This window comes from Nicotiana attenuata, chromosome 12 (assembly GCF_001879085.1).
Source record: "Nicotiana attenuata strain UT chromosome 12, NIATTr2, whole genome shotgun sequence".
NCBI lineage: Eukaryota > Viridiplantae > Streptophyta > Magnoliopsida > Solanales > Solanaceae > Nicotiana > Nicotiana attenuata.
This window is the reverse complement of record NC_032000.1, coordinates 12,519,020-12,532,363: the sequence shown is the minus strand read 5'-3', so window position 1 is coordinate 12,532,363 and position 13,344 is coordinate 12,519,020. Positions and strand designations below refer to the sequence as shown.

At 38.0% G+C, this 13,344-nt stretch overlaps 2 protein-coding genes and 1 non-coding gene across 3 annotated transcripts; 2 read left to right on the top strand and 1 right to left on the bottom strand.

The window, feature by feature from the left end:
* Positions 2,733-2,815, top strand: TRNAY-GUA. The gene has a single exon. It is a non-coding gene; the product is annotated as a tRNA-Tyr (tRNA).
* LOC109235892 (F-box/FBD/LRR-repeat protein At1g13570-like) lies at positions 4,416-6,165 on the top strand. The gene is made up of 3 exons (XM_019402139.1): positions 4,416-5,153; positions 5,334-5,420; positions 6,067-6,165. The coding sequence occupies exons 1-3, from the start codon at positions 4,416-4,418 to the stop codon at positions 6,163-6,165; spliced, it is 924 nt and encodes a 307-aa protein (XP_019257684.1).
* Positions 12,016-12,890, bottom strand: LOC109235891. Its single transcript, XM_019402138.1, has 2 exons — positions 12,710-12,890; positions 12,016-12,515 (listed from the first exon to the last, which is right to left on the bottom strand). The coding sequence occupies exons 1-2, from the start codon at positions 12,888-12,890 to the stop codon at positions 12,016-12,018; spliced, it is 681 nt and encodes a 226-aa protein (XP_019257683.1).

The window sequence follows — 13,344 nt, the reverse complement described above, 5'->3', positions numbered from 1 at the left end:
TTAGAATACCCCAAACAGTGTCATTTGAACACTTGGTTAAAAAAGAATTTTGAAGAAAGTCAAGCGCACCAAGTGCGTGTGATAACTAGAAATTCACAATTAGAAAGAGTCTATAGTTTCCCATAGAAAGCATGTGGCTCAACAGTTTCAAGATTTAGGCAGAGTTTTGGTTATGTCTATCTTATCCACCATATATAACAATGAACTTTGTCCAACACCATTAAACAGGATAGAGCAACGCTTAACTTGCAGTTCATGACACAATGGAGCATCTTAGACAAGATGAAATTGAGGATTTTTCATTGTCCCCTCCAGCTGTTGGCTCCATGCAGATTGCTGGAAGCAATGGCTTTGGCCATAACATAGAGTTCATGTCTCAAGCTTACCTCAGAAACAGAAGCTCTGAAATTGATATAGAGGTAGAGGATGATACATCAATTGCTGATAAAGATCAACCCCTCCCCATATTTCTCAAGGTACTTTTTTTTTCTCTAACCAATCTTTCATTTCTCAGAAGTGTTTCAAAGAATCAAATTGTTGATATATGTTTCAGAGTTTTGGCTTCTGCCATTTAAATGGTCTTTGAATGCAGTTCGCGGATGTTGAGTACAAGGTGAAGATTAGCCAAGCTTCCTCCAACAATCCTGTCAAGGCAGTTGTATCAAAGGTAGCTTCCCAGTTTGAGCATGACAATTACAAGCAGATACTCAAGGGTATAACAGGAAGGGTGAAATTCTTGCCTTAATGGGGCCTTCTGGCAGTGGGAAAACAACCTTGTTAAAGATATTGGGAGGAAGATTGCAAGAAAATGTCAGAGGAACTGTCACATACAATGACATCCCATATAATACAGCTATCAATAGGAGGTATATTACCTATCCATCAATAATTCTTTTTTCCTTCTCTCTTTCTATTGCCTTAAAACCAAGAATATATAAAAGTCTTTCTTTCAATGTACATGATTTTGTATTAACTTCCATACCGAATTGAGCAATGTTGTGCTAGGTGGGTTTCGTGACACAAGATGATGTGCTTTTTCCACAATTGACTGTAGAGGAAACCTTAGTTTTTGCTGCATTCTTAAGACTTCCAAGCAAGATGAGTCGACGTCAGAAGTATGAAAGAGCTGAAGTGATTATTAAAGAATTAGGCCTGGAAAGGTATGTGAGCTACCTTTCCATGAACTTCCTTCTCGCCCTTGATTACAAAGCACCACAATCTAAAACTGTCAAAAGAAATTGAACATGATTGTTGCAACTGTTCATTCCTGAATTTCACAATCATAGATGTCGTCACACGAGAATAGGTGGAGGACTTATTAAAGGCATATCTGGGGGAGAGAGAAAAAGAACTAGCATAGGGTATGAAATCCTTGTTGATCCTTCTCTCCTCTTGCTCGACGAACCAACTTCAGGCCTTGATTCGTCCTCCGCAAGGAAGGAACGAGTCGGTTCCCCTTTCCGTCTTTCGGTAGCATAAAGAAAATAGATTCAAATTGACAAACCACCAAAAGAGTGAGAAAAAGGGGGCAAGTGTACATTAGGCCATGTGCAACAAACAAAGTACAAGGATAGCACCGTACCCTCATAGTCCTCAATCTTTGGCACATCTGGATCGGGATCGGCGGAAACTCACTCGGTCTGCGCGTCTACCGGGGCACCATACTTACTTTTTTCTTTATGATATAAGGAGTGCACGGAACTTCATAAAGAGTGAATAGAATTCACTCTATACCCATACCCCTGGAACAACTGTAAAATAAACTCTATCTTAGTCTACCCGACTTTGACTTTGACTTGAAAGAGTAAGTTTTCGCCTCTGTTGTTGAAAAGTCAGGACCCGTTAGGGAATCTATTCTAGACCCGCCTGCCGGCCCTAAATCTATCTTACTCTTCCTTGGTCTCTTCCACGGATCGGTGGATATGAAATAGAATGAATTCAAGGACAAAGTCGCCGGTATACTGTGATCCAGATCCAGGAAGGGCCAGACATGAATCGGAAAGAGTCACTTTCCTCATAGGAGAAAGGGTGCGCGCTAAAGCTAGAGCAGCTCTTTTTCGCGATATAGGTGTAATTTAATTAATTCAGTACTTAAGATCTTCCCTCGTCAAACGAAAAGGTTACGAAGATTGGCCGCAATCTGAGCGGTACCACCCACCCTACCCTACCACCTATAGGGGGCCGTCCTACAGCCGCCCGAAAAGGAACTGCAGTGATCTTGAATAGGGATCCTACAGCGATAAATAGAATCCCCATAAAAATACCACTAGATCGAGCACCAGTGATTTCGTATCCGGTCAAAATCTTGGCTAATTGATCGAAGTGGGTAGCTCCAGTAGACCCATAGATCATGGAACAAATAGGGTGGGTAGGCCTAAGCACCACACTACACGTATAGACGCGAACCCCCCTCGTTACCGTACGTGCGACTCTCACCGCATACGGCTCGCACAAAGACTCCTAAATCCATCCCGAGCCCTTTCTTCCACCTCTCCTCTCCAATCCTCGATCAAACTTGCGTTCCCCAGGCGCTATGAAATGGGGGTCTTTCCTTCGCCTATCGTATGTATCGGCTTGGCTTCGTCCCGAACCAAGGAGGCATTCTGGCGGACGCATGCGTGTAGGAAGGCCGACGACTACATAAGCTAAAAGACTACGACTACAAGACAGGCCGGAAGCGACTCGCTTCTATTCTCGTTAGAACCCATTGAGGGGGGCCTCGGCCCGGGAAGGGGAGAGTGGCCGAGTGGTCAAAAGCGGCAGACTGTAAATCTGTTGAAGTTTTTCTACGTAGGTTCGAATCCTGCCTCTCCCACTTGTTTGTTGTAGACTTCAGAGAAGAGAAAAGAGGCATTCGTCAGCGTAGGAAGGCCAACCGAGCGAAGCTCTTTCTTTTTTTTGGCCGTGCCGTGAAGTGAAATTGTATCGTATGTTAGTTAGAGAGGTTGGCGAACTACTACGATCTATAGATTTCCCGCGACGCCCTGAATCAATCAAAAAGCTTATTGATTTAATTGAAGGGAACTAAGACGATTAGCTTAGCTAGCGTTCCGGGAGAATCTAGTCATTTAGTCAGTTCATAACTATCTCTGTAAAGCAAGGGGTAAAGCTTCTACGAAAGCTTCCCCCTCATGTAGTCGTCGGCCTTCCCCAGCCCCCCCTCGTCGCTTCTGGCGAAGCTGCGAGTTCATGAGCAAGTGAATGAAGGAGCCATGTTCCTAAAAGAAAATGACCCTCTTTGTTTTCTTTTCTTCCCCTATCCCTTCAAAGCCCTTGTATAGGTTGGGCGCTAGCGCTTTACTAATATAATAAAAAGTCAGGCTCTTCTGCTGAGCGAAGCTGCGAGCCTACTTAAATATAGCTTACGCTTACCAAGCCTAATCTACTAAAATAGGGCTACAGCAAGCAAAGCAAGCTTTCCCCCTTCGTTTGTTGTGGGTCGCGCCTCACCGCAGGCACTGAATGAATGAAATGAGTGGAGATCCTCCTTCCCCCTTGCTAATTACCAAGAACTTCGTTGCCACTAGTAAATTAGACCATCCCCCCAAAAAAGAACTCGGAGCCTAAAGAGAAGAGAGTTCAGTCTACAAGAAGCTGGCAGAGCTTTAGCCATTGGGCCACATCCATCTATCCTAAACAGTAACCCTTTTCTTGTTCGTTCTTCGAATGACGCTAGTGGAGACTAATTCCTTCCGGCTAATGAAGATACTACTCCAGTCTTTCCAGTGGATCCTTCTTATCCCTAAGAATGGAACGAACCAAGTTAACCTATACGAGAGTGAGGAATAAAAACCAACAATCAACTTACCGCTTTTGATGTCCCACGATTCTGCTAGTTTAGAAACAAAGGAGAAGGGCAGGGGTCGCTAGGTCAGAAAAGCGATAACTAAAAAATCTCCCCAAGTAGGATTCGAACCTACGACCAATCGGTTAACAGCCGACCGCTCTACCACTGAACCTACGACCAATCAGTTAACAGCCGACCGAACCTACGACTGAACCTACGACCAATCGGTTAACAGCCGACCGCTCTACCACTGAACCTACGACCAATCAGTTAACAGCCGACCGAACCTACGACCAATCTGCTCCCTCTTCTCCTTATCAGTTTTATTATAGGAAAGTGGATCTGCATCAATTTATAATGAATGTCCAGATTCCATTCTTACCCTAATTTATTTGCAAATGTTTCAAGTATTAATTCCAGCTTTGATTGTTTAAATTAATTCAATGGGAATGAACAGACTTGGGAAGTTCAAGAAAAAGTCCTTTGAGTTACCCAAGAAAAATTCCTATTGGCTTCTGCTGAATTAAGATCTGCATTAATATCTATTAATTGCTCTGCTTTTAATAGAGCAACTATTTATAGATCCTCAATTCATGTTCAATCAAATAGTATATTTCAGAGAAGAAGTATGAGTCAATGCAATGTAGCTAGTAATGTAAAGAAATATACAGTTATTAGTGACTTACCAACTAACATACTACACAAAATACTTGAGCTTATACCCATCCAAGATGCTGCAAAAACTAGCATCTTATCAAAGCGATGGAGAAAGTTATGGTCTACACAGCCACACCTTGTGTTTGATCGCCACTTTTTTCAGTATGTATCTACTAAGGACGCTTCTGCTGCAAGTATAATTCATAAGATTCTCGTGCAACATATTGGACCTGTTTTGGGGTTCCATCTAATCTCAAAGACAGACACTTTGTCACAGTCAGATGTGAATCAGTGCATCATCTTTGTCTCGAATCATGGTATCCAGAAGTTGACTCTAGATATGGCCAATGATGAGAAATATGCATTGCCTTACGGCTTATTCACTTGTGCAACGTTGACACATTTGAAGCTCTCGTGGTGTTTCTTTGAGCTACCTGAAGATAGCCAATTTCCTAATCTTGTTAGTCTTCAGTTGGAACATTCAGAACTTGACGGTCATGCAGGATCCGACGAAAACTATCTTATCCTGCCAATGCTTGAGACTTTGGAGTTGAGATTTTGTGTTGATGTTGATTGTGTTGATATAGTTTCTCCGAATCTTGTGAACTTGTCTATCATTAGCAGCTATACAGTAACATTTGAATGTTTTAATGTGAACCCAATCTTTCGAAGGATTAAGCACCTCTGCTTGGATGGATCATCCCTAAAGGTTAGAAAATGATTTTACTTGTTTTTTGATTTGCAGTTTTGTCGCTATATGAATTATGTGACTCAACTCATAATATTTTTTTTTGTGTGGCTTTTTTCAGAACTTAGGGTCGTTTCCTGTGCTAGATAGGCTTGATGTATCACTAAAACTCCAAAGCCTGAAAATTTTTATCACTTGAAGATTTCTGTTAAACATATTTCTAGCGCACTTTGCCTAGTGCGGAGCTCTCCTGACCTTCGTGATCTTGACGTAGATGAAGTTGTGGAGGTAAGACATATTGTGACTAATACATATAGTGATCAGTTTAACACCCTTTGTCGGAAAATTATACTGTATAATATGTCAAATATTACTTTTTGTACATATAGTTAGATCGTGAACAACAGGAGCGGATGTAGCTTTTAGGCCAGCGGTTAAATGAACCCATAACTTTCGATATGGAGTATAAATTTATGACTTGAAGAATATCCATTAAACGTATTTCTAGCGCACTTTGCCTACTGCGGAGTTCTCCCAACCTTTATGAACTTGACATAGATGAAGTTGTGAAGGTAAGACATTTCGTGACTAGTAAGTTGAGTGGTGGAGCCACATAGGTGATAGAGTCAAGAGTGGACCCTTGGCTGGAAAATTATACTTGTGTAATAGTTCAAATATTGTTTTTATACACATATTAGATCTTGAACAACCTTGACTGACTCGGTACTATATGATTCAAAATGTGACAGGTGATCGGAATCAGACATCGGATTTTTTTTCTTATTTGTCGGAGGTACTATACCAAGTACGTGAAGCTATGAGCGTGATTCGAACAGTGAGGTTAAGTAAATTCAAGGGGACAAATACCGAAATGTGGTTGATACAACTAATCCTTGCTTGTTCTCTGAAACTCGAAAGGATGATCATTGAACAGATGGAGAACAAAAATGCCAGAAGCAGTAGTGAACATTTGAAGGAACTGATTAGCTATTCTCGGGCATCACCAAAAGCAAAAATTAAGTACTTAGACTGATTCCAGTGGCGTTTCTGGTCAAGTGGATTGATTTCATATTTATACTGAATATTGAATTGGCAGATGCATCACAACTGTTTTGCAAACAAAATTACTAGTTGTGCATGTTATAAAGCTGGTGATCAAGATTTGTGCTTTTATACTAACAAATGTTTGTTTGCGATTGATTTGATACATTAATCAATGTGTTAGTCTGTATTCTTTCTTCGTTGTTATTTCTTTTATTCATTTACAGCCGTTTTGCAATTTTGTCAGTTTGATGAATTAGAGTTGTAACTTTATAGTTGTAAATCCTCCTTATCACTTGAATTTATGATTTCAATTTTGTCGAAAACGTTACCCTATTTTGCCTTCCTCAGTCCATCCACCCTTAAATTAAGATTTAAAGAAAAGCAAATATAGAAACTTTTTGTCATATTTGAACTATTACATATAATTATATGTTATTGAGGACTACTCTCCATCCTTGTAATATCTGTCAGAAAATGAACGCTTCAACACTTAATTGTTAGGTAAAATACATAAGTTACCACTTGAACTATAGGCCAAATCTCTGTTACATACTTTCTAACGACCAAAATTATATTGCACACTCAACCCTTCAAAAGTGTATCTATGGCACACCACTTTGTTTAGTTTGCACTCGCGTGTTATACACAGAAAAAGGGCGAATGAACTCAAAAAATTACTTAAAATTTTAAAATAAAAATAAAAAACTTAAAACTTTAACTGGGTTTTGTACTCATAAGAACTCAACAATGGAAGTTCAGAATGCCTCCTTCAATCCGTCCATTCAAATGTTTTTAAGCTCAAGGAATTAGTTCTTAATCAATTCCAAGTAGTAAACAATCCACTTAAAGTGTTAGATCTTAAATTCGCATCAACCCAGAATCCAGTAACTATTTTTACATTCTGTTCACCAGAGTCTTTGAAATAAGCAGTTGATTTCGAAATTCAACCCAAACAATTGTTACCCAATGATGCCAACTACAAATTCGAGTTAGAAATCGAAGTTTATTTGTGGCTCGAATAATAAAACCCAAATCTCAAGTTTATTACATTAAAATCAATATTTTTTAAATCAATATTTCTTTTTAAAAAGTGTGGAGTCGTAAGGATCGAAAATTGAATTGCAATCACTATTTGGGAAAGATTTGGGTGGAGTATTGTTCAAACAACTATTGCCGGCAAAACTTCAAAGATTGAAGTCGAAAAATTACATTTGAATATGAAATTTCATGTTCAAATTCAAGTGGGTGCTATAGGTCCTTGATGGAAACACTTGCACAAAGCTGAATTTGATGTTTGGAATGAATTGAAAATTGAAATTGATTATGGGTGGCTTTGAATTAAAAAAAAAGTAACTAAAAGGGAGGTAAATCCTAAAAAAAAGTTACATGAAGACGAGGGTAGATTTGCAATTCTAAGTATTAAATTTTTTATGTTAAGGACACGTGTCGCAACCTTATTGGTGCGAGAGTTGGAGATGTTTTATGAGACTGGTCAACTACAAAAGTAGTGTGTCATAGGCCCACTTTTGAAAGGTTGAGTGCGCAAAATAATTTTTCTTGTCATAAATTGTGTAATAGAGATTTGGTCCATAGTTCAGGTGGCAATCTATGTATTTTGCCTAATTGTTATGCATTTTCATAGATATAATCTCTTTTAGGCCTTTATTCATTCTGTATTTTCTTCCTAGTTCTTGGCTGCAGCAGGCGAGGATGTTGGGAAAAAATAATATCCCCCCAAGAATAATATCCACGATAAATAACAATAACACAAAGAGAGTAACAACGACACCAAATCTTTTAACGGGGTAAAATACAATAACAGAGGGGAGCAATATTTCCAATATAATATTACAATTTAGTAGCGTCGAGAGACTACTACAACTTTGAAAGAAATAACACTCTTTATTTTAAACACCTCACCATAATAATCCTCACACTCACTATTTATCTCATAGACTACAATCTATGGATTACTCTCTTTACTTTCTAATGCGCTTTCTCTGATTTTGATGTACTTAAAATGAAACCGAATGACTCTATTTATAAGCAAAGGAGCCGTCCAATTTATTCAATCAAATTCATTTGTTGCAATTTGCATATTTGCAAATTGCCATCTTGTTATCGTCCATTTCAACTTGTTGCCAACTTTTGTTTTGCTTTTCTTTTATTTGTTTTTTATTTGAATAGGTCCCACAAATCTCTCCCTTAATTTTGAATTTTTCTCTTTATTCCAAGATATGGTCCCAATCTCTCAAAATCTTAAAACTTGAGAGGTTTTGTGAAGAAATCTGCAACTTGATCATGAGACTTCACATATTTGAAAGAAATAACACTCTTTATTTTAAATACCTCACTACAATATTCCTCACACTCACTATTTATCTCATAGACTACAATCTATGAATTACTCTCTTTACTTTCTAATGCGCTCTCTCTGATTTTGGTGTACTTAAAATGGAACCGAATGACTCTATTTATAAGCAAAGGAGCCGTCCAATTTATTCAATCAAATTCATTTGTTGCAATTTGCATATTTGCAAATTGCCATCTTGTTATCGTCCATTTCAACTTGTTGCATTGCAACTTGTTGCCAACTTTTGTTTTGCTTTTTCTTTTATTTATTTTTTATTTTAATAGGTCCCACAAATATCTCCCTTAATTTTGAATTTTTCTCTTTATTCCAAGATATAATCCCAATCTCTCAAAATCTTAAAACCTAAGAGGTTTTGTGAAGAAATCTACAACTTGATCATGAGACTTCACATATTTGAAAGAAATAACACTCTTTATTTTAAATACCTCACTACAATATTCCTCACACTCACTATTTATCTCATAGACTACAATCTATGAATTACTCTCTTTACTTTCTAATGCGCTCTCTCTGATTTTGGTGTACTTAAAATGGAACCGAATGACTCTATTTATAAGCAAAGGAGCCGTCCAATTTATTCAATCAAATTCATTTGTTGCAATTTGCATATTTGCAAATTGCCATCTTGTTATCGTCCATTTCAACTTGTTGCCAACTTTTGTTTTGCTTTTTCTTTTATTTTTTTTATTTGAATAGGTCCCACAAATCTCTCCCTTAATTTTGAATTTTTCTCTTTATTCCAAGATATGATCCCAATCTCTCAAAATCTTAAAAGCTGAGAGGTTTTTTGAACAAATCTACAACTTGATCATGAGACTTCACATATTTGAAAGAAATAATACTCTTTATTTTAAGCACCTCACTACAATATTCCTCACACTCACTATTTATCTCATAGACTACAATCTATGGATTACTCTCTTTACTTTCTAATGCGCTCTCTCTGATTTTGGTGTACTTAAAATGAAACCGAATGACTCTATTTATAAGCAAGGGAGCCGTCCAACTTATTCAATCAAATTCATTTGTTGCAATTTGCATATTTGCAAATTGCCATCTTATTATCACCCATTTCAACTTGTTGCATTGCAACTTGTTGCCAACTTTTGTTTTGCTTTTTCTTTTATTTGTTTTTTATTTGAATAGGTCCCACAAATCTCTCCTTAATGTTGAATTTTTCTCTTTATTCCAAGATACGATCCCAATCTCTCAAAATCTTAAAACCTGAGAGGTTTTGTGAAGAAATCTACAACTTGATCATGAGACTTTACATATTTGAGCTCGACTTCCTTCTTAGCAATGCATTCTCTGATGAAGTGATACCTTGTGTCTATATGCTTGCTTCGATCATGATACACCGGATTCTTCGCGAGTGCTTTTGAGAATTTGTAGTCAATACAAATCTCTGTAGCTTCAATTTGTGGCAAATTGAGCTCCTTCAATTTTTGGCAAATTGAGCTCCTTCAATAATCTTATTAGCCAAATAGCATGACAGGTACATGATGTTGCTGCTATATATTCTGCTTCACAAGTCGAGAGAGTAACAATGAATTGTTTCTTTGAACTCCAAGAAATAACAGAATCACCCAAGAAAAATATAAAACCAGTTGTGCTTTTTATATCATCAATATCTCCCGCATAATCACTATCACAAAATCTCATAAGGTTGAAGTCATGAGAAGAAGAATAAAATAACCCAAAGTCGATCGTACCTTTTAGGTAACGAAGAATTCTTCTAGGGACTTTCAAATGAGTGGAGGTAGGAGCTTCCATGAAGCGACTTACTACTCCAACTGAAAAGAAATATTTGGCCTGGTACAAGTCAAGTACCTCAAACTTCCCACAAGACTTTTTGAAAAATGTGGGATCCACTTTTTCTCCTTCATCAAACTTGGACAATTTTTTCCCACTCTCCATCGATGTGTTCATGGGGTTGCAATCGAGCATGTTGAACTTCTTCAATATCTATTTTGTATAGCTTTAATTTCTTGAGAGATAAAAATTCCATCCTCCATCTGCTTCACTTCTAGGCCCAGATAGTATGACATGAGCCCTACGTCTGTCATCTCAAACTCACGGGACATATCTTTCTTAAAAGCTTCAAGCATACTTAGGTTATTACCCGTGAAAATAAGATCATCAACATAGAGACAAACAAGTAAGATATCTCCATTAGTATGAACTTTAAGGTAAAGAGCATATTCATAGAGACAACGAGTAAACTCATTGTCTTGAAAATACTTGTCGATGCAACTATTCCATGCTCGTGGGGCTTACTTTAATCCATATAAAGCTTTCTTCAATCACAACACTTTATCTTCATGGTTTTTGACCACGAAGCCCAATGGTTGTTCAACATAGACTTCTTCTTCAAGATAGCCATTCAAGAAAGCTGACTTGACATCTAGTTGATGGATCTTCCACTTTATTTGCGCTGCCAAAGAGATCAGCAAATGAATTGTCTCCATGCGGGCAACAGATGCATAGACTTCTTCATAGTCAATGCCTTGCCTTTGCTTGTATCCTTTAGCCACAAGTCGTGCCTTGTATATCTCCACATCTCCATCAACATTCTTCTTGTCCTGTATACCCATTTAACTCCAATTGCTCGATGACCCTTGGAAAGAGTTGTTAACTCCCAAGTATTGCTCTTCTCTATTGACTCAATCTCCTTCTCCATGGCTTGTCTCCACCTTTTGTTTGTAAAAGTTTCATCAAAGTTCATTGGTTCACTATCAGCAAAGAGACAACATAAGAAATCAAAATTAGTAACTTCTTCTGTGTCCTCATAGAGATCTTGAATACTCATTGTCCTTTGCAGCTGTTCATTTGAATTTTCTTGAGAAGAGGGAGATGCAACATTGGTTGCAGAAGGAGGTGGAGTTGTATCCTGCACAGGTTCCACGGTCTCTGGTTCTTCTTCATCACCAAAGTACGGAAGAAAATCATATGAATTTTCTTCCTGAGCTTCCCAGTTCTATGCCAATTCTTCATCAAATTAAACATCGCGACTTACCACCACCTTGCCGCTTCTTGGGTTCTATAACTTGTAGCCTTTTGAACTCGCATCATAGCCTACAAGCACATGCTTGACACTTCGATCGTCAAGCTTCGCTCTCCCTTGATGTGGCACATGAGCATAGTCTATGCTCCCAAAGATTCTTAAGTGCTTGACACTTGGTTTTCTTCCACTCCATGCTTCTTGAGGGGTTTGATCTCTAACATTTCTTGTTGCAGACATGTTGTTCAAATAAATTTTACCAATGGAAGGTGGATTGATTGGTCCACACACATTAGTGTGAACAAGCTGGAGCGGCTTCGTCGATATTGACATGGCCTCCTTTGGAAAACTTCTCCTTGCATATTTTCCAAGAAGACAAGCTTCACACAATTGATTGGGATGGTTGATTGATGGTATCCCAAGAACCATATTCTTTTCTCCCAGTGTTTTGAGTGCTTAAAAATTCAAGTGCCCAAATCGCATGTGCCAACACCATGAGCCTTCAAACACTTTGCATAAATTGTTCTAAGATTCAGAGAAAATAATCTATTCTTTGCCATATGCACTTTAGCAATTAGAATTCCACTTGAATCTCTAAGCCAAAGATACATATTTTTCATGTGGATGTCATATTCATTTTCAAGAAGTTGTCCCGAACTCAAAATATTACCTTTTAATTTTGGCACACAATAAACATCTTGAATTAATTTGTGACTACCATCTTTACAGGAGATCAGAATCGTACCTATCCCTTCGATTTGAATCTTTGAGGTATCTCCAAATGACACATTACCTCTCACCATTTTATTGATCTCCACAAACTTTTCTTTGCATCCACACATATGATTGTTTGCTCCATTGTCCAAATACCAAGAGCTACAATCATCCCTGTCTTCTTCCTTGAGTGCCAGCAATAACGTTGACTCATCTTCTTCTTTCTTGTCGTCAACAAAGTTAGATTTTTCTTCAATATTTTTATGACATTTCCAAGAGTAATGTCCAAATTTATGACAATTATAACACTCAATTTTTAATTTATTATACTTTTGTCCATTATTTTCTTAGTAGTAGCCACGTCCTCTCCCTCCTCTTTGTCCACGATCATGACCTTTGAATGCTAGTGGATTTTAACTTCATTGTTGAAGTTGTTACCATTACCTCTTCCCCTTCCATGACCACCATGTTCTCGTCCTCGTCCATTTCCTCGATAGCTCTTTTCACTTCCATTGTCCTTAAAGGATGCCTGAGTTTTAAGAAGTTGCTCCAGTGGCACTTCTTGTCTTCTCTTGATCTTTTCTTCATGGGCTTGTAAATAACCCTCCAATTGCTCCACCGTCATAGAGTCTAAATCTTTAGAATTCTTAATAGCACACACCACAAAAATCAAATTTAGGTGTTAAATTGCGAAGGATTTTTTCTACCACACAAACAACTTCTATGTCCTCCCGTATCTTCTCAATTGATTTCTAACAACCATCACTTTTGAACAATAATCCAAAATGCATTCGGATTCTTTAATTTTTAAAACTTTAAAATCAGCCCTTAGAGTTTGAAGTTTTACCTTCCTCACCTTGTCAACTCCTTGGAGAGAATTTTGTAAAATCTCCCAACCTTCCTTTGAGGTGGTAGCATCTGCCACCTTCTCAAACATGACATCATCAAAACATTGGTGGATGAGCATGAGGGCTTGTTGATCCTTCTTCCTTGTCTTTGCCAAGACATCTTTTTTATTTTGAGGCAGAGCTTCCTCATTATCGGGTTTTGCATACCCCTGTCTATGATTTCCCACACAT